The 20,753-nt window shown below is 38.2% G+C and overlaps 1 protein-coding gene across 1 annotated transcript in view; it reads left to right on the forward strand.

Annotated features, from left to right (window-relative positions):
• LOC144628465 (uncharacterized) overlaps window positions 1-20,753 on the forward strand; it is a 54,375-nt gene that overhangs the window by 14,389 nt on the left and 19,233 nt on the right. Inside the window, exons 7-26 of the mRNA XM_078486559.1 lie at window positions 2,870-3,202; window positions 4,177-5,010; window positions 6,372-6,466; window positions 7,067-7,204; window positions 7,477-7,579; window positions 8,488-8,666; window positions 8,751-8,954; window positions 9,703-9,804; window positions 10,462-10,750; window positions 11,678-11,875; window positions 12,406-12,637; window positions 13,627-13,783; window positions 14,168-14,353; window positions 14,928-15,106; window positions 15,595-15,724; window positions 16,332-16,427; window positions 16,951-17,113; window positions 17,746-17,977; window positions 19,114-19,144; window positions 19,775-19,878. Coding sequence (XP_078342685.1) covers window positions 2,870-3,202; window positions 4,177-5,010; window positions 6,372-6,466; window positions 7,067-7,204; window positions 7,477-7,579; window positions 8,488-8,666; window positions 8,751-8,954; window positions 9,703-9,804; window positions 10,462-10,750; window positions 11,678-11,875; window positions 12,406-12,637; window positions 13,627-13,783; window positions 14,168-14,353; window positions 14,928-15,106; window positions 15,595-15,724; window positions 16,332-16,427; window positions 16,951-17,113; window positions 17,746-17,977; window positions 19,114-19,144; window positions 19,775-19,878 — 3,985 coding nt within the window. The remainder of the gene's footprint in view (window positions 1-2,869; window positions 3,203-4,176; window positions 5,011-6,371; window positions 6,467-7,066; window positions 7,205-7,476; window positions 7,580-8,487; window positions 8,667-8,750; window positions 8,955-9,702; window positions 9,805-10,461; window positions 10,751-11,677; window positions 11,876-12,405; window positions 12,638-13,626; window positions 13,784-14,167; window positions 14,354-14,927; window positions 15,107-15,594; window positions 15,725-16,331; window positions 16,428-16,950; window positions 17,114-17,745; window positions 17,978-19,113; window positions 19,145-19,774; window positions 19,879-20,753) is intronic.

Consider the following 20,753-nt stretch of genomic DNA (forward strand, 5'->3'; position numbering starts at 1 on the left):
ATCTATCGCCACTGTCTAATATCTTCATCGTTTTGTTATATTTTTTATACACCGTTGAGTTCACGGCAGCCCGGTGGGTTTCTGGGTTACTTACAGTACTTAAAGGTTGATATCAGTAGCCTGCGGTCAACGATATTTCAATTTATAGTTGACCACTAAATTTTCTCCAACTCTGATTGATTGGCGCGATAGCGTATTATGAAAATGCCTTCAACAAGTGTTGTGGGGATCAAAGGAAAACATGGAAAACAATCAATGAACTGACCTCACGAAAATCCAATAAATCTGTTATTAATGAAATGGAATATAGTGGGGTAAATTCTGAAGATCAAACAGATATAGCAGAAATGCTAAACTCCTTTTTCACAGAAGTTGGGCCAAGCCTTAGTGGAGACGTAACAGAAGTTGATAAATCCTTCGACGAATTTCTTTCCGCAACTGATAAAAATTTTGTTTTTGAAAAAACAACACCTACACGCGTTTTTGCACTACTATCAAAGCTTTGTAGGTCAAAGGCAACAGGATTAGATAATATTTCAGCGAAACTTCTAAGGGAATGCCCTGATTTACTGGCGGAATCTCTCACTCATATATTTAATCAATCCCCAATGACGGGTATCTTTCCCGATGAGTGGAAATCTGCCAGAGTCACTCCATTGTATAAAAATTCTGGGAAGCGTTCTGATCCGACGAATTATCAGCCAATATCAGTTATTCCAGTTGTGGCGAAAGTCTTTGAACGGATAATTTACGATCAACTTTATCATTATTTAACAAAAAACAACTTTCTCTCGTGCCATCAATCTGGTTTTCGGTCTCTGCATTCTACGCTCACCGCACTTATCGAAGCTACAGATAGCTGGGCCTTGGATATAGACCGTGGTCTTGTTAATGCCGTTTAGATCTCAAAAAGGCATTTGATACAGTAGATCACGATATTTTGTTGCGAAAATTGCAATACTATGGGATTTGTTGGACCAGTCATCAATGGTTTGCTTCTTATTTAGATAATCGAACACAGATTTGTCATATTAATTCTTGTAAGTCAACTCCGAAATGTCTAAGATGTGGTGTTCCCCAGGGAAGAATTTTGGGACGTCTTCTGTTTTTGATATATATTAATGACTTACCACACTGTCTGACATATTCGGAACCCAGAATGTACGCAGATGATACTAGCCTAACACTTGCTAGCACTGACATTGAGCATATAAATTATCGCCTTAATCACGACCTGAGAAATGTGTACGAATGGCTGTCTGCTAACAAGCTTACTCTAAATATGACGAAAACTGAGTTTATGCTTATTGCATCAAGGCAGAAGTTATCACATCCTCGGAGACCCAGGGGCAGTTAGTCGTGGCGACGGGTAGATAAAATCGGGACGACGGGATTTTCGGGTGACAGTTTACAACATAGAGCGTAACAGCCCCTGGGCACTTTGTCTTACCGAACCAGTTCCAGAAGCGTTTAAACTCCCTCTTTCTGATTGGCCAGAAAAACAGTTTTTCTGGCCAATTAGCGAGGTTGACCAGAAGAAGACCAGAAGATACGTTCAAAGTTAGCACGGGCCTTAAAAGCCCCCCCCCCCCCCCCACCCCCCTGTTTGAATAGGTTAACATACTTTGCTGGGCAGGTGTTTACGGTTAGATAGACAGACAGACAGACAGACAGACAGACAGACAGACAGACAGACAGATGACTTTATTTATCCACGGTAGACCCTCTAAGCAAAAATCTATTAACACATATAAGAATTAAAACTTTTATGTGTGAATTACAAGAAAAACGACCCAAACTAAACTAACTACCTACCTATTCAAATAAAACAAAGAAAAAAATGTACTGCTTTTCAGGGATGCCATGTCTCACTCAAATCTGAAATTACTTAGCCTAGTCTTAAATTCATAATCCGTGCAAGGTTGAGGAAGAGGCAGCCTCATTTCACTATTTCTTAATCTATAACTAGTTGTATCATTACGAAAGCTGAATTTATTTGCTAAATAATCTGGTGGCTCTCCATTTAATGATTTGAACATCAATTGCTTTGGTATATAGCCTCTGATTCCTGAGACTTTTCCAATTAAGTCAGCAGAGCAGGTCAGCAGTATTAGAATAATAAGGAGCGGATAACAATATGCGAGCCGCACGGTTTTGCAGCTGAGGAAGTTTGTCGGCGAAAATAGTACTGTAGCATCCCCAAACAATGCTGCAATAGTCAAACTGTGGCTTAACCGAACCATTAAAGATGTTCAAAAGGTTTTTTCGAAATTTTGAAAAGTGGATTCACTCTCTAATCTTGAAACTTTCAGTAGCTGTTCATTCATCCCTTGCGGAAATATTGATATGTCAACCATGTGTCCATGATAATATCATACAGGTCATAATATCATGCAAGTCTTGCCAAAAATCGTCATTTCTACATTTTTCTTCATTATTAAAGTTTTTAGAAACAGAATTGTACGATCTGGTTTTTTTTTCATTTCACAAGCATTCTGGCTTGATTTTGAATCAATTTTTGTTATTTTCTGACTTTCTAATAAAATGGTGAAATCTAAGATGGCGGATCCAAGATGGCGGCTCTAATAACGCCAACAAAAATTATGTCATCTAGTATAGTAAGCTACGGGCTCTTTTTTTAGTGCAAAATAATTTCCCTGCGCCTTAAAAGAACGAAAACTCTGGGGAGGGGTTAACCCCCCCCCCCACCCCCACCCTTGTACAACGGTGGGGGTATGAATTGGCTTTCAAAGATATGTAAAGGGTCCACTTATGAACTACATTGTGTAAAGTTTTTTTAAAAATAAGCAGACACAAAAAATGTAAATTATTATGTCCTTTTTTTTCTCTTTCATGTCTACATGGGCAGCAAGATACTATTCTTTAGGATTCGTCTTGCACAGGGATGATTACAAGTATGGTGCTCTCTCAAGCCAACCTATTTTCAAGGACAACAACTACTGCTACTTTCGTTTCTATTACATGCTTGGTGGCCAGGCATCACTGTCTGTTTACATTGAAGAGTTAAATGGAAACAACTTAACATCATTGTGGTCGACAACTGATATTGTTAACAACTGGAAAAAGAAAGTCATAAAGCTTCCGCAAACATCCTACAATTACTCGGTTGTTTTATTCGGTTATTTCACCGCCAGAGGCTACGTGATAATAGATGACACGATGTTCATACCTTGTGACTCGCGTAAGTTAATATAATTTTGTTTTATCTAGATAGGGAAGGGCTTCAGGATAATGTTTAGAATAGATCAAGAAAATAGCGTGAGTGTTTCATAGGCTGAAGGAGAACACGAATTTACTTGGACCATGCAAACCCAATTAAAGCAAGCATCGGTCGACTTTCAAATTCTCATTCTGGGGTGCTGTATTTGTTCGGTGGTTATAGCTATATAACAGGAAGTGACCAAAAAGCGAATAATGAAGAGGCAATTGTGTCATGACCGCGTTCCCATAGCCTTTCACAAGCAATCAGAGCGCGTGTTTGCATGTGATTCAAATTTCCATGTCTAGCTGTTACGTCATTTGTGCTGGCGACACTAAGAAATAGCCCTAATGCATTTTTACGTCAGACTGGTTAGATTCACCACCAAGCCTCGTTTTCGAAGTGCAAACTTGTGAATTTTATCATGAACAAATTCCCAAAGCAGCAAAGATGAAAAGAATACCCTCGTGAAAACTGCATGAAGGTGGCAGAGGGTCGAGAATAATTTACGTTTTTTTTTTAACGAGGCTTGGTGGTGGATTTTGAGCTAATGACGTTATCATGCATAAGGCCTATTGTCAGATACTATTAATGGGAATAGAGTGATTTCATTTAACCCGTGAAACAACATCTAACAAATGGTGCTAAAAAGCCAAAACTAAACAAAAGGAGAAAATGGGATTAGTATCTGTTTGAGAACTACGGTTGAAGTATTGTCACTCTAACTTAGCTTGTCATAAATAGCTTATTGATGCGAGTTTCCTTTTCTTTGATTTTCGAAGATTTAGAACAAAATAATAAATGAATCAATAGTAGAAAAACAAACAAACTGACAGACAAAAAACCTAGGATAACGAGTGGAATCTCCCACGACAGTCAGAATTGGACACATTTGACATGGGTTGTAAGAAATATATATTGATTTCATATACTCATCTCTAGTGCTCTTTTTATAGCCCTTATCAGGTATCGTATAACGGAGAGCATTTTCAGTGGCAACGTTGAGCAGGGAATAAGCTTCACTTCTTCTAAGACTGAAAACCATCTTTTCAGAATAGAACGATGCAAAATCACGAACAATGGTAATAAATCATCAGGAGCGATTTTTCTCAATGCTACAAACCAAGTCTTCGAAATATTCAACAATTACGTGGCTGAGAACAGAAATGGAGGCATTTATTCCACAGTTGTTAATGAAGAGTCAGCATCCAGCCGACCAGTAAGCAATATCCATGGTAACACAATTGAATCCAACAGAGGAGGATCTTTGTTCCTGCAGGGAGTAACTGGTCCTTATCTAAACGTTAAAGTGACAAATAACTATTTTTCTCTTAACTTGGCTGTGGATTCGGATGGCTCAGTAAACAGCGTTTGTAAAATAACAAATTTACGAGCACGTCTTCAAGGAAATTTCTTTTACAACAATATTGGGCAAAATGTTTTGGAGTATAGCTACCCTAAAGTGGCTGTTACAGCTCTGCGCCTGATGAACAACACTTTTTACAAGAATAGTGCATTGGGTCTCAATGTGAATTACGGTGTAACGATTCTTTGCGACGGAGCTGCAGAAGTGCATGGAAATGTCATGCAAAATCCCAGCAACCGTTATCAAATAAGTTCAACATTACGAGGGGGTCAACTTATTGTTAATGCCACTTCAAACTGGTGGGGAGAGAACTTGCCCGATGCGATCTCCTCCCTTATCATGGATAAGACCAAAGACTACCGGCTGTCGTTAACAGTTATGTACAAGCCGTTTGTTGAGCTACCCCCTCAGAAAGTTATTTCTGGTAAGCTTCATTTTTGTTTTGCTAGTTTTGTCAAACTGTTCAGGTATAGCCGATTTTAAAGAAAACGACAAAACATGTTTCGACACATCCTCGGAGACCCAGAGGCTAGTCGGGGCGACAACCAGCGAGGATGACCAGCAGAGCGACTCTGACGTCTTCTTACACGAAGTTGTTTTCCTTTCGACTCGTTGTGGTTACTTAGCCGGTCCATCGGATGATTTTACGTGGAAAGTCTTAGAAAAAAAATAAGCCTTACACGACTTCCAGTTCTAAACTGTTAGTTGCGCGCGCTTTTAAATAGCTATTCGAGTAAACAACAATTCTTATTATTTCTCCTCCATTGTTGAACGACTTCTAAAACTTTCCCTGGTGGGATACCTTCGTTGCACGGGCCACGCGATAACGATGATATCGCTGACGTCACCTATTGTCATTTTGTTGTCAGCTTGACTGTTGAAACAAAGGTTTTTATGTTTGATTTGTTGGACATTTAAATAAAAAAAAAAAAATTAAAAAAGTGGTGTATTGCGTATAGCTATAAAAAGTCTGACTCGTCCCCAGTCGTCTTTTATGCGAAAATTGCTTCTTCTCTTCCTTCCCATGATTCCCTCCGTGTTCAGCAGTCGACTCATGACGGACTCAAAAGACGACTGGGGACGAGTCAGATAAAAAGTGATTTGTTTCTTCGCGCTATGCTACAGTTTGCAAATTCCCAGGCCTCATTGTTTTTTTTTTTTTTTGATTTTTTGATCTGAGACTCTCCACGTAAAATCAGCCGATGGACGGGCTCAACAACCGCGACGAGTCTATGAGGAAAACAACGTACTTCGTGCAAGAAGACGTCAGAGTCGCTCTGCTGGTCATCGTTGCTGATTGGCCAGAAAAAACTGTTTTTCTTGCCAATCAGAGGAAAGGAGTTCAAACGCTTTTGGAACTGGTGCGGTAAAAAGAAAGTGCCCAGGGGCTCTCGACTTTCGCCCGAAAATCCCATTGTCCCGATAAGCTACCCGTTGCCCCGAATAACTGCCCCTGGGTCTCCGAGGATGGTTTCGAGAGAAACCTCCGTTATCTTCAGTTGAATGATATACATAGCGTAGAAAGTTGAATAATGCTCATTAGAAAAAATAGTAGTTACCAGAAAAAACTAAAAAAATTCAATTTTATTTGGTCATTTTAGTTCGCTTGAGAAATGGATCCACGGGCTATTTTAACTAATAAATATTGGAATTCGCCTTCAAAAAGATGACAGTGGTATGCAGAAGAAGAGAACAAGTAAAAAGGGAAAAAATAATTTGTCAGCCTACAATAGTTTTGATGTGTTTTTAATTCAATAATAATTAAAAATCTTTCGTTTTTTCCAGTGTACTGCCAGCCAGAGTGGATAAAGGACAATGAGCTGTGTTTCTTGTACAAAGGAGGTTCCTTTACTTTTGTTGATGCTAAGAAGTATTGTGAGGTAAACGTGGATGATACTCGAGCTTTACATATTTTTTTATTTCAGGTAGTCGTGTGAATTTTCTTAGGATGATGACGCACTTTAACTGAAGATCGAAACTGAAGATAACTGATCGTACAGTTAATATAATTTGAAAATTGTAATATTATTTTACGATGGAAACAGTAACAAACAAATTAAAACAACAATTGCACCTCGAAATTTTTGCGACATTCAGGCTTGTGAGAAAATAGAAGTTTTAGCAAGGTTATGGCTCAGTATTATAGTAGGGAAATTTCGTTAGTTGAATGAAGTTCAACGTCATTCTAGCTGTAACTTGAGAGATGAGCTGATGAGCCCGTCAGTAATGTGCCTAGCCTCCATTAGTTTACTTGGACTACAGAAAGACGAGCTTAAAAAATACTATTTTGCTGACGTAAAAAGTTTTTAAATTATCATTATTTATGCATTCAGTTCGACAACTTAAGTTGTATCTTATGCTCTTACAAGCAGTGGCAAATTAAACCGCCCAAGTAACTCACTTCACAGCCGCTCTTAATTACCGTAGCAAAATAGCAAAGGCAGATAATACATGTACATCTCTTTATGAATTTTTTGCAGAGTTATGGTGGAAATATTATCGCCATGTTTTCGGGCGAAGACAAAAAGCTCGTGAAAGATTTAAGGAGAGAAGAATCAACGCTTCGCCCAACTGTTCTACCTTCTCTGTGGACTATAAAAAGAAATTTCATAACAGAGGTGAGAAAGATTTGTGACTGGGGCGTGTTTTGAACAGAAGCGAAAGGTATCTTTCATTTACCAGTCAAGGCTCATTTCGTTTTTTATAAATAAACTTTTCTCTACCTTCACGTGAAGTTACTTTTTTATGAAAGGTAATGTTACATTAGTGAGGAATTCAAGTAAATTAAAAGCAGCTTTAATAAAAGAAAGAGATCGGATTAATGTCATCGTTACATCCAACACAAACAAGCTTCTAAACTGTGTAAATGTGTTTTAAATTCTTGTCACAGATCAGTAAAGAGGGTGGAGTGTGCTCTGTTGTTGATAGCAGTGGAAATATTACAGAATCTCATTGTGATCGACTTCATCCATTTGTTTGCGTAAGGAGGCCAGGTAAAATATAAGTCAGTTATTATGTTGTGCGAAGTTGTAGCAAATGTTAAGCTCGGGACAATGTAAATGCACTAAATTCAATTTGCAACAAGCACGCATGAAATTCTCCCAAAACAGAAGACCCAACTTTAGTTTTGACCATCAGCCTCAGATGAACTGATAATGAATGAAAAATCTTCATTAAAGGTGGCCGCTAACGGTTACGTTTTCAGCTCTCTCAGACTCTAACACTTCGATGGGTCAGTATAACACCACTTTTGTGTCAAAGAAATGAGGCCTTGGTAAAATAAATTGAGGACAGATTTGCGACAAGCTTAGAAAGTGTACTTTGTTTAAATGTGCCATGCGTCCCACATAATGCAAAGAGAAGCTATGCACGAAGATCGGTTTACAAGATAAGTGGTAAATGCTCAGCCACATGTTGTTTATCTACAATACGGAACTGGCAGTTCTTCACAAACTGAAATACAGTTTATTTAAAAATGTTGTTTCTTCAGCCTTCATCCATTTTATGTATCGGGAATTACAAGAATGAAATTTCAAAATTCCTTGGACTAATTTCATGACTGTGCTTGAAGTATTATCAGAATTCATAGCTTAGTCCTTGCGATAGAGGCTGTTATATTGTACGTATCGAAGCAAGAGACAACTAAAGACAAGCAGGTCTAGAGTCCCTTGTACAATTTAAAGGCTTAATCAAGCAAGTACTTCAAGGCAAGGCATTCGTGAAAAGCAGCTTTTTATAGAAACATTTTACTCTGGCAGTCTTTTTGTATTTTTGTAATTCATAGTTGACGAATTATCCGTGTGAAAATAAAGATTATCAAACCCTTCAAAAGGATCAGAAAGTTGTCTAGTATTTTCTTTTGAGTCATTAATCTCTGAAAAATCTCATTTTTTTCTGGTAGTGATTCACTGCCCAAATGGCTGTTTCCACAATGGAGACTGCATAGGTGCCATATGTTTCTGTTATCCCGGATGGACTGGAGAGGATTGTTCCCAGTTTCACTGCCATGACTTGCATAACTGTTCTGGTAATGGTGAATGTATGGGCCCTAACACCTGCAAGTGTTTTCCGGGATATTTGGTGAGTTTCTTATCTTTTGGTCGCATTTTATTTCTTTACTTCATATTATCTTGGTATAAAGAGAATCGAGCTTTTATTTTGTAGGGTCTTGGTTGCACATACTCCTTCTGCGAAAAGTACGAAAGGTGCTCTGATTGCGTGACAGATCCTTTTTGTGGGTGGTGTGACAGCTTGCGTTCCTGCTTTGGAGGTTTTGCTGAAGGACCTCCGAAAATAAGCTGTCCTGAATGGTTCTACTACCATTGTTATACCGTCGGAGACAAGCAACATTGTTCCAACAGTATACCGGTAAGTTAACAAAAAACAGGATTTGAAACTGGGAAACTTATAGCTGTAAAGTATCTGGGAAACTCCTTGAATCTATTTTCTTCTGCGTTCTAAACTGTTTCAAAGTATTGATATGGTAAGTTGGTAGTTTTCCGTTTAACCTGGAAGCCGTCGCTAAAAAGATTGACTAGTAAGTTGGGCTATGGAAGAACAGCAAACGACAGTAATATATTAGTCGAGTACAGCAGGGCTTGACCGTCTCTTCCCATGCCGTCTTGCCTTGTCATGTTCAGAATGATCTAAGTGCATAAGTCCCTAAGCCTACTGCTATTAATACAATGCTTAATAAAAAGACATGGTATAGTAATAGGAAACACTAAAGGCTTTACTTTTTTGATATTTTTTAAATCTCACGCGTTGACGCGGTCACGCTTTCGATGAGCAAAAACAAATCGACCGAATATGCACCACTTAATGGGAAGGGGTTCATTGTTGAGCGTGAATGCGGTGAAAACGAATTTAAACGCCTCTGTTATATAGTGTTATGGTCGAGTAAAAGTATTACAAAATCCTAAGCACTTAACGAGCAAAATGTACTCTTTCGAGACTGAGTGTCAAAATGGATCTCGGAAACTTCAACGAACAAGAAATAAACACACAAACAACAACAAAAAGTTATACCTGTATAAATCCCTAAATGTGATATCAACATGCATTTCTCATGTCAACATGTCACGATCCTCTATTACATTAAATCTTATTTTTTCAGACTGTTGACTGTAGCGGTAACCAGTGCAACTTCCAGGATGGACGAGCAACTACTGAATCATGTCAAAAGTGCAGGGATCTCGAAAAATGCTACAAAGTCACAGTAAGAAATATAACTTTATGTTTGTCATCTTGAATCAGAAGCATCTTTTAGATTATTACGTCAATGCTTTTATGTGGAACCTTCAATCTAATTATAATACACCCAACTGAAGAAATATTGGACATGTGAAAAGCATAAACCATGAACGATAAGACCAAAATGTATTCTGGGTAGACAGCCTTGGTAACCTAAGTAGTATTCAAATTCTTAAAATTCCAAAAAAACTCTTTTTTGAGAGCCTAACCGCATGATTTATGCAACGTGTTTGTTGTGTAACAGACGACGATTAATTGTTCAATTTCCCAATTAACATTTGGGTCGCATCGTTGATGGTTTATGGTTTTTATGAGTCAACGATTCTCCAATTAGTTGTATACAACAATTTCAATTAACGTGGTCAGATCAAAGCTTAACGCTTAAATTACAAGACGGAATGGTGGTCTGGGTATTCACTAGAATTTTGCATATTGGGCTAGAGGAAATATACAAGTTTTTATTTTTGAACGCGAAAATCTGCTTTCTTCTCAGGAGGCCTTTTTCTGTAGCTTAAGTTTACTTTCACTGTCGCACGACTCTCAAACTAGGAAACTTCTACTTTGGTTAAATGTGTAACTTAAAGTTAACAATAACTGACCACAAATTACACTTCACTAACAGGAAGAAGGCTCCTGTAGAGCCTGGAATGAGACTCGCTGTCCTGGTGGTCAAGTTATAGTGGACTACAATGACCCGCAGAGAAGTAATAACGTGGAACTTGCTGAAAATGTGAAGTTTGTCAAGCCAAATGCCACAGTTATTTACTCATGCCCATTGATCATGGCCAAACAGGAGAAAATCTCCCTTGTTTTTGTCGCACCAAATGCTCTGGATGTTCAAACCGGCGACATACTCTGCAGTCCTCAAGCCGGGGGAATTATGCATAAGATAGTAGCAGAAGTGACAGATGGTGAGTTTTGTGACCGTTTCCAAGTCAGGATGGTGAACAACTGTTCTGACCACTTGACTTTTTGTACTTAAGAGTCACTCTTTACCTGTAGCCAGCGTGGATTTTTTTTATGTGTACACGTGTCATATGAACCATGCGAACATTTTATTTTTTACTGAAAATACATTAGTATTAGGCAATCGACCCCTGCTTTTTTTGCTAGAATCTAAAGCGTACTTTATGTGACAGTTTGACCGTGTATCATTCTTGTGAAAATAAAGCTCAATAATTTTTTACCGAAAGAAAGCGAAGAGTACCAAGCAAAGAAACAAATAAAAGTGCCAAATAGAACGTCGACTGTGTCGCACGAGATCAGCTGATACCTTGATGGTCAGCAGGTTACCTAAGCTCAGTACTTATTGCTGAAAGTCACCCCCCCCCCCCCCCCTCTGTTTACAAATGGGTTAATCCCTGTTTCTCAAAAAAAACAAACATAAAACTTGTCAGGAGAGGAACGGCTATTAATTAACAATTATTGGATGAGGTTGAGCATAAAAGCGATAATTATCAAGGCCAAAGTTTCTGTTATCTGCCGAAGCCGAAGGCTGAGGCGGATAACAGAAACTGAGGCCTTGATAATTATCGCTATCATGCGAAAACCGAATCCAATAATTGTTTTATTATGCACATTCCTGAGCTGCACTTGTAAAGACAAAAGCGCGCACAAAACGTCGCTTCTGAATGCATAAAACTATTGTCTGTAGGTATGACGTCACTTCTACATATGTAAAATCTAATGTCTGTAGGTATGACGTAAGAGAAACAGCAAGCAAGAATTAGCTGCGTGCTTATAGCCAATCAAAATCAAGCTGGTGACACCAATGTATAATAATACATATTATAAGCAACTGACTATATTTTTTTAATTTAATTGATCACTTTTGATAGGCCCTTTCAGGGTGATGATGAGCACCCCAGCAGGGTTAGAGGAAGTCATAAAGTATGCAGACTTCGAAAAGAAAGCGTCAGTAGAAGATATAGACGATGCGTCAACTCTGGAGGATGAGCCGGATAAAGAGGACGTGCAATCTCTTATGTCTGGCAACGTCACAGTTAACGAAAGTCGGATAATTGTCCTTCCACCTGGTAAGTGAATGCCACAAGCTGAGCGATAATGGCTAGCAGTAGTATAACGTTCTCGTTGCCGCAGTCTAATTGCAAAAAAGTGGAACCTGGCTCTACGTTTTTAAAGTAACACTGCAATATACTTAAACACTCGGCGCTCAGTTTTACTCGCAATGTCGCACCAAAATTGGGACAAAGTTTCAGAAACATGTAACGAAATAACACTCTTTTTAGGGTTAATTTTTATCCTGCGTGGTACCATTTGTGGCCTAAGCACTTTGCGAGAGACGCAAAATTCGGTTGCATCTTTCTAATCTTGCCTTCCTTTCCTTGGTTCTTTAAAAAACAGCTTTTAACCTTCTGTCATTGCTGCACCCGATCTATATACGTAGCTGTACAAAATATTCTGATAAGGCACACAGTGTGAGATTGTGGCAATGCAATACAACTGCGAGTTATGCAACTTCAACTGAATTGTTGTTGATGTTGTTTTTAATAAATTCATTCATTTATTTATTTTATTTTGATGCAGTTTTTGTATTCATTTTCAGCAACATACAAGTGCCTTGGACACACGTACAACGTTGGGAGCCTACTTGTACATTCGTATTACCTGGTGATAGAGAAAGACCTCACTACCCCCAAGACGGGCGACATTCTAGTATCTAATGCGAGTGATGGGTTTATCGAGACTGTTGTTGCAGTTCATAAAACCAACGACACAGCTTACTTGGAGACTAAACTTCTGCGATGCAATGAAAACTCTCAGTTGAATGGCACAAGGTATGATTAAGTCTTAAAATTATTTCCAAAGCTCAATCATCATCATCATCATCATCATCGTCGTCGTCGTCGTCATCGTCGTCATCGTTACTATCGTCATTGCAAAGCACCTGTGACAACTTTGGGAAGAACATCTTAAAAAAAAACTCAATTATTTTAAACATGTTTGCTTGTCACAAGATTCACAGCTATAATTTAGGTTGTAATATGAATGCATTAAGGTCTTGGCAAACGAATTCGAAGGGATATGTCGCTTCCACATACACCAGGCAAATAATCACAACATGTTCATAAGAAGATATAGCGGGAGACATTTTGCAGCGACAGGTCCCCTCATGTATACTAATACTTTCCGGGACGTTTCTTTGCAGCATGCCCCACTATAGTATGTGTACATTTTGTGTATTTTTCCCTTTGGTACATCACTACCGCAAGTCACTCAGCGTGTCAGCAAAGCCTAAGCCTGCGCCAGACGATCGAAACATGTAATGTATAGAATTAAGAAAGAGACTGATATCACATGAGTTAAATACTATACGAATAGGATTAACAACACTAGGAAATTGGTTCCCAAAGTGTTCCTTTTTTATTAAAAAAACGATACCTTCAGCCAAACACTCACGTGATTTTCCAAAACATCAAGGCCTTCAAATTGAAAAAAAAAAGACTCACAAAAGGAAAAATTACATTGAAGGCTGAAACAATTAAAACATCGCGTAAAGATTATAAACTTGCAGATTATAATGAATACTACACCAGTCTACCCTTTGGTGTCGCCGGGTAAGTTTTGCGATTGGATCCGAGAGCTTTTCTTGAAATAGCTGATACCTGGATAACCTGCCATCAGGCGCCGCGAACAATAACAACAAAAACAACAACAGCAACAATGTAAATTAAAAACAAAAAAAACACGCTTGATCACAGGTAAATACCTGCTAGTCTATAGAACCTTTTTAATTCTTCGTAATTGTTATTTTTTAACCAAACAGACTGAAGCAAAGTAAAGAAAGATTTTTCAAGTCAGTATTTTGTAGTGGAGGAGACAACAACCCAGGACTAATATTTTCAGAGGCGAAAGAAAGTGGCCAACATTTTGCTGTTAACGACTCAATTGCAGGCAGACCAAGTCATGGCTTCATCGCAAAGGTACTGTTTTTCTGACAACATGCAATCTGTACATTGGATCATTTAAATAAAATTGAGCAGTGTGTTAGAGGGCTAACATTTTTACTTCTTGCATTGTCTTGTTTGTAATGAAATAACGCCGACATGGTTCAAGCAGAACCTCGCCCCATATTTACTTGAACACGATCATTAAATTTTTGAACCCGCTATACATTTCCATAAAAAATGCAATGCCCCTCCCACTCCCCTCCCCCCCCCCCTACTCCCTTTTTGGAAAATACTTTTTAACGCTAAAGCGGCAATAGAAACCCTTTTTGATAATCAAAGTATAACAGAAACATATTATTCTGTTTATGCCGTTGTGCAATAAGTTGGCTTTTTATCGTTTTGTTTCTTCTCTCTTAGGTTATGAATGTCAATTCCAATGGCGATTTTCTCCTTGTGGAAGTGATTTCAGCTCAACTTGATGGAAATGAAACCATTGGCGCCGCTGTGAATATAACGAACTTAACAAAACACCACAGAAGGGCAAAGCGTTCAACAACAAACGCTAATTTGGCCAGTTTTCAACCTGGAAAAATAAATCATAAGGTATCAAAACATAATAGGAATATTTGAAAAAGACACGATATCCGCTTATTAAGAGTCATTATAGGTTTGATCTTTTGAAACCATCAAATATCTTTTTATCAATTTTACCCTTTCACCAGTTATAAAAATCACTTAAACACGAGCAAACGCTAAAGATAAGGCTATTAAGTAATGTTGAATTCCTGGACAACAAGGCTAAATCAAAGTCGTAAACTTCCAGGAACTGCCCCGCGACCCGCATAACTTCCATAAACTGTTTGGGGCTTTATGAAAAAAAAAAGAAGTACGTCATCAAACATGTACGCTGAACTTATAGCTTCATAACTCACATCAACTCTTTCGTTTCCTCTTTTCGACCCTTCACAAGGGCTAAAAATCTTTTCTGGACGTAAATAAATGTATATATTTTTTTTAAAATTCCAATATCTCATGAAACGGTTCAATATCGTCCATCCATTTTTTTCCTCGTGCAGTTTAAATGGCACGTTTAATTTCCTTTGTAGAAGTTTTGAGTCTTCTTGTACTCACTGAGTATTTCTCTCTCTCAATAGTCTTTTGCACTCTTGTTCAATAGATGCTGTCAAAGGTGAATGCACGAATCCAGGTCTCTCTGTTCATTCACCTTCGTCTGTCTGCTTTTCTTAAAATCGAGAAAAAGTGGTTGGGATCAGGAATTAAGGCCGCTTCTGCCGGTTTAAAGTTAGAGGGAAACATGGACGTCTCTCTGGACTTAAGTATTGATGGGAAATTAAGGTTTGTAGTTAGGCTTGCCACCGTAATTAGAATTCAGGAATTTTGCTTAGAGTTCATAATAGTTTTATATTCACACGGCATGACATTCAGCATGACTTTCCAAGTTAATATGTAAAAAAACTAGTTAACCTGCATCTTACCACTGCCAGCCTTATAACTGATGAAAGCTAAGCTATATTTCTAAACTTAACAGTTTAAATTAACAACCTTAATATTATTTTGTTTTTAGGGAAAGGGTGTGGCACTATTCTTAGTGCTCGATCTAGTTAGTCGGGAGCAGCGCGATAAATGGCACACGTACACCCCACTCCCCGTGCTACACGCCTATTTGTGCCGCCATTAAAACCACCCCCGCCCCACCCACCCCTTCCAAGCTAACAGGAACAGGCTACAATTTACAAAAGAGAAAATGAAGAAAAAAAAATATATATTTGTTTCACATGCAGTTTAAGGTCATCGTTGTAACACATAATCAATGCTTCCTTCAGGTACACCGGAGACCTTCTTGTGATGAAAGAAAAACAGCTTGGTAGCACCCTGTATATTCGCTTTGGAATGATAAGAATTCCTGCAGGAATTTTCTTAAAAGTCGCCGGGAAAGCAACCGCTACAGTATCCGTAAGTTAATCATGCTACAAATCAACAAAATTCAGTTTAAACTACATTATTATTATTATTATTATTATTATTATTATTATTATTATTATTATTAATTTTTTATTATTATTATTATTTACTTTTATAATTATCATTATTATTTTCTATGAATAAAAACTTCAACGTTACAGAGGCATTGTCTTTTTTTCTTTCCAATTGTTTTGACTTGTTTTCAATACAGCTTGATAAGATTGAATTTAATTATGTTCTACTTGACATGTATAACAACTGCATTCAGTGAGGGTTTTCAAGGGCGCTTTCGTCCGTTCATCATTGTAGATATAAAAAAACCGAAAGTAACTTTCGTTTTTTTTATGTTTTTTTTTTTATGGCATAGAATATGATTAAGATACATAATCAATGTTGGAGCGCAACATCGCTCCCTCTCTAATGATTCGGTAATGGTCACAATGGCGCGAGTTTCGGAAATAAAGTATAGGATTTGGGATGAGAGAATTTTCTCATAATACCTTTGTTGCAGGCGACATTGTAGTGCCTAAACAAATGTTAAAAAAGCTATTCCAGTTACAATGTATTTTCAACTGGAGGGATGTTTTCCTTTTTTCAGGGAAGTATTCAACGATCACTAGCTGTCAGTGGTGGTATAGCGCTTGGGGGCGAATGTTGCTGGAGCGAAGGAAGTTGTTACACGACAAATAATTCGGTATGGACTTTACACTAAGGGATGGGGGATATATAGCCAAACACATATTATTATTATTATTCCGGCCTGGACTAATACAAGAAGGAGCGAATTCTGCGGAACATAAATCTGGGGTACAAAGACGCAGTGAGCAGGTCGGTCAGTCAGTCACTCGGTGGGTCGGTCGAAATCCAGCCGGTCAAAAGCCAAGCATAAGTATACGTCACTCGAATTGACTAATCAGGTAGCAGTCACAGGACTGGTTTTGGACTGGAGATTAAAAGCAGATTTCAAGACATTTTCATGGGAAAATCCTTCTACGAGTTCATCCTCTTTTGCAGTTAGTCGGTCAGTCAGTCAGCCAGTCGGTTGGTCGGTAGTTATTTAGCCAAACATTCAGTCAGCCAACTACCCAGTTTGTCTGTTTGTTTGTCTATCCGCCCGTCCGCCCGTCCATCTGTTCCTCTGTCTGTTCATCCAGCCATCCGTCCACCAGTGAATAATTACTTGCTGTTTCGTTCTCAACTCCTTTTCCTCATTTCAGGTTTATCTACGATCAGACTGGAATAGCCCGAAACCAAAATTGAAGGCTGGAGCTAGTATAGATATCACAGTGACACCCACGCTTTCTGTGAAACTGCCAGCGATGCCAAAAAGGTTCGGAAAGGCAGTGAAGGCACCTTCACTTAATATACTGGATAAGCTAGGTGAGATTGCACATTTCTTTTAATTTTTTTTTTGAAAATCCACAGCAATCCATTTTTTTTTTATCACCGAGCTTGAAATTTACCATCTTTTAGTTATTTACTACACATTTGATGATTTCGACATTGCTGATCCTAGCAGTATGCAGGACGCATGTCACATATCAACCTAGTAAATGGCCCAGCTTACAACTAGTCTCTCGTAGCTCAGTTGGTTAGAGCGCCCAACCGGTATCTGGGAGGCCATGTGTATTTTATCGCTCAGTTCGCACAATAAAATCAAAGGTTTCAGAGAAAGCAGATGACTCGCTGAAAAGCAAAAAGTCACTAGAAGTATTTTATTTTAGCGGAATGGAATGCTTGTCTACATTTCCCCCATTTTCCTCCATCCCCACCATACGCACTCTCAGAATTTTGTTAGGTACCTATATATGCTAGGTAAATAGAAAGTTTGTGAGTTTGAAGTATCCGAAGATCACAACACCACTTACAACCTCAGCCAGGACACAAACGTCCAAAACATTCACCATTAAGCCACCACACCTAATCAGAAACCTTAAACACAGCACTCTCCAAGAATCATTGCTTAATAATACTGAAACGTTTTCTGTTTGTGTATCTGTTTTGTCTTTCAGTTGTGGAAGTTGCTGATATCTTGGACCTTTCTTTGTCACTGTCTGTAAGTGCACCACTAAAATCAGGAATATCACTAGTCTATCCTTCCAGTCAGTGCCAAGGAAAAGCACCCGCTGAACTTGCAGGCTATTATGGGGTTTCTGACCTGGTTTTTGGTCTTTCGGTTGGATTTCTTGGTAAACATTTAGGATTGTCATTGAATACTGGATTTTCTCTAATAAGACGGACCAGGTAAGATATGTCACGTTTTGTTGCTATCGCACATAGAGGCAGGGGCAATTTCGAAAATATAAGTAAATGTTCGCACATTTTTTAGATTAACAGTACCGAATGCTAATCACAGCTAACCAAAGCAAGCTATTAGTGTACTATCATAAATAAAGAGTTCATATAGATCTGAAATTCGGTTAAAAAAAAGTTTTTCTTCGAAAAGTTGTAAATACGGTTAACAAAAGTGTAAAACACACCACAACATGTTGTCTTTTTCCATGTTTTTATCGCTTCTGGAATGCCCCTGAAGTTTTAAGTGCGTAACGGGGTCGATCGTTAACAAGAAACTGTCCCAAAATGCATCTTTATGGGTGCCTTTCAAAAGAGATCAACACAAAAGAAGACAGAGAAATGGTTAAAAGTTTTTTATTACATCAATCAATCAATCAATCAAACTTATTTATCGAGGGTGACACGTAATAGTTTTTCAACTAATAAATTTGTGGCCCTCTTAAACATACTTACTTCTTACTATAAGAATAGTTAAAAATCTAACAAGGGAAAATGATCCAACTTCAGATCCATAATAGATATTATGTAGTGAGCCCTCTCTAAGGCGTTTATCCTCTGGGACAACTAAAGCTTAGCTGTCGGTCTAAGAGAAGTATCCGCCTTATATAGAGTTCAGTTATAATACAGACAAAAAAGTGAAATTCAGCCAGGACCAACCAGCCAACCATATCTTTCTTAGGGAGTTGTTCGGTTTACATAGTTGTCGGTTTTGAGAGAGTTTATTGACACTGATCACGGTACGCTTCGGTTACCTGTGATGTAATACATTCTCATAATTATGTTGCGTGCCCTATTGGCCCTATATGATACAATGCATAATTATAAGTAGACTAATCGCTCGTTTTTGATTTTAGGCGTGTCCGAAACAACAAAGTTGCTTGAATTTGTCTCGTTTAAAAAGCAGCGTTTCTTAGTGTGTCCCTCCGTTCCTGTGCTGTGTTTAGCCTAGTGTCTTTTTGCCCCCTTGTGCAAAACTTTCATTATTATCTGACATTTAAAACATTTAGTTCTGAGCTTTTCGATGATAAATTAAAAAAACAACCTTGTTTTGTTACATTTTTTAAAACGTGTCTTTGAAATTTCAGAGATTGTGTCTGTCCACTTTTCAATGCTAAGGTAAGCTTGCATGTATGTATGCCTTATACACAACACCTTAACATCTTAAGGTAAATCAAGTTGAATTAGTGTAAAAAAATCAAATATAAAGCATTAAAGCTTGTTAAATACACGTCAGTGAGATAATGCAAAGGTAGATTTGGACAAAGGAACAGCCCAAGCACGCGATAAGTTGGCATGATACCGATTTTCATACCATAGCCCCACTTTTTTCCACACCGAGAGAAACTCTTGAACTCAATTTAGGCTTACCCAAATCTTGCCAGGCAGATGTCAAGTGCATGCACAACTTTCCGGGAACCAAGTGCAAATATGAACTGTAATTTTTGTTGGACGACATTATTCTTATTGCTAAGTGGGCGAATATTTACAGAGGGCCGAGTTTGTCTTAAAGTAAATTTGATGGAACACCTCCACATCTAAACAGCTTAGGTATTTCATCATAACATAGTTTCAAAATTACTTTAGCAAAGACAAATATTCACAAAGCAGTTACATTCGTAAGTTTGCTTTTATTGGGTCCGAAAATTTTAAAACTTCAATTGTTGACCAAAGAATAATTTTGGCTTAATCCCTTACCGAAGGAAACCGCTTCTCATTAATATGTGGCTTACATTTTGCTTATGACAGATATGTGTTGGACCTACCCCAAGACCACCAAGGCCAAGACCCCCAGTAGAGAAAACTCCGAAACCTCCTGACAAAGAAGAACAGAAGAAAAAGAGAGCAATTGGGTATGTGTTTTGCTTTTTTTTTTTCTTAATTGGAGTGTAAGTAATTAAAAACAAATGTTTATTTTTTTAAGAAATGTTTTGAATATTGTTTAAATGGAGAGACTTTATGATACCCGGGGGGGGAAGGGTACTCCCTGTAATGGCCTATACGGGGAGGCTCCGCCCGAAAGGGGTACCTTTTTCAGGCTTCAGGTATATAAAAGGGTAGGGATTTCACAAATTTAGGTATATGAAAGGGTAGGGAAATCTGCGATAATGATATTTTAAAAGACCTTTACATTAAATATTTCGAGCAGACGCAACTTTTGGCTGTATCGTCTTAATTTATTAAGCGCTACATAAAAATGACAAGAAAACTTCCCGTTTTAGGTAAATGTGATGTTGTGTAGGTATATGAAAAGGGTGCCTTTTTGCAATAAAAGGTATACAAAAGGGGTACCTTTTCTATCAAAATGGTTTAGAATATAGCCGCTGTATACGCGCGATGGAATTCTAGCGGGCAGAATAGCGGGCATTATTTTTAATAGAACATAGCTGAAAACTATAGAAGCCCGGTACCCCGGATGTGCGAATTGTTTGTCGAATTTCGCTGAACGACTTTCGGTCGACTTCGCCTCTATTCTCTTGTTTTATTGTTTAAATGATGCTTTAAAGCAGCAGGTTTTTTATCAGGAACGTTTTACCTGCTTAAATGGAAGTAAGACAGTGCCAAAGGAAGCGACAGATGAAGAAAGAATCGTTGAAATTTGTTGTTTTTCTTTGGAGTTGTATACGCCAGTATTTTGCCGTGAACTGCCCGAAATTGATTGGAAATTATTTAGCAAAACAAGCCGGACTCTAGAAACGCTTTGAGGTAAGAAACATTTTTTTAGCCA

This window comes from Oculina patagonica, chromosome 10 (genome assembly GCF_052425735.1).
Source record: "Oculina patagonica isolate OP01 chromosome 10, crgOcupat, whole genome shotgun sequence".
Lineage (NCBI taxonomy): Eukaryota > Metazoa > Cnidaria > Anthozoa > Scleractinia > Oculinidae > Oculina > Oculina patagonica.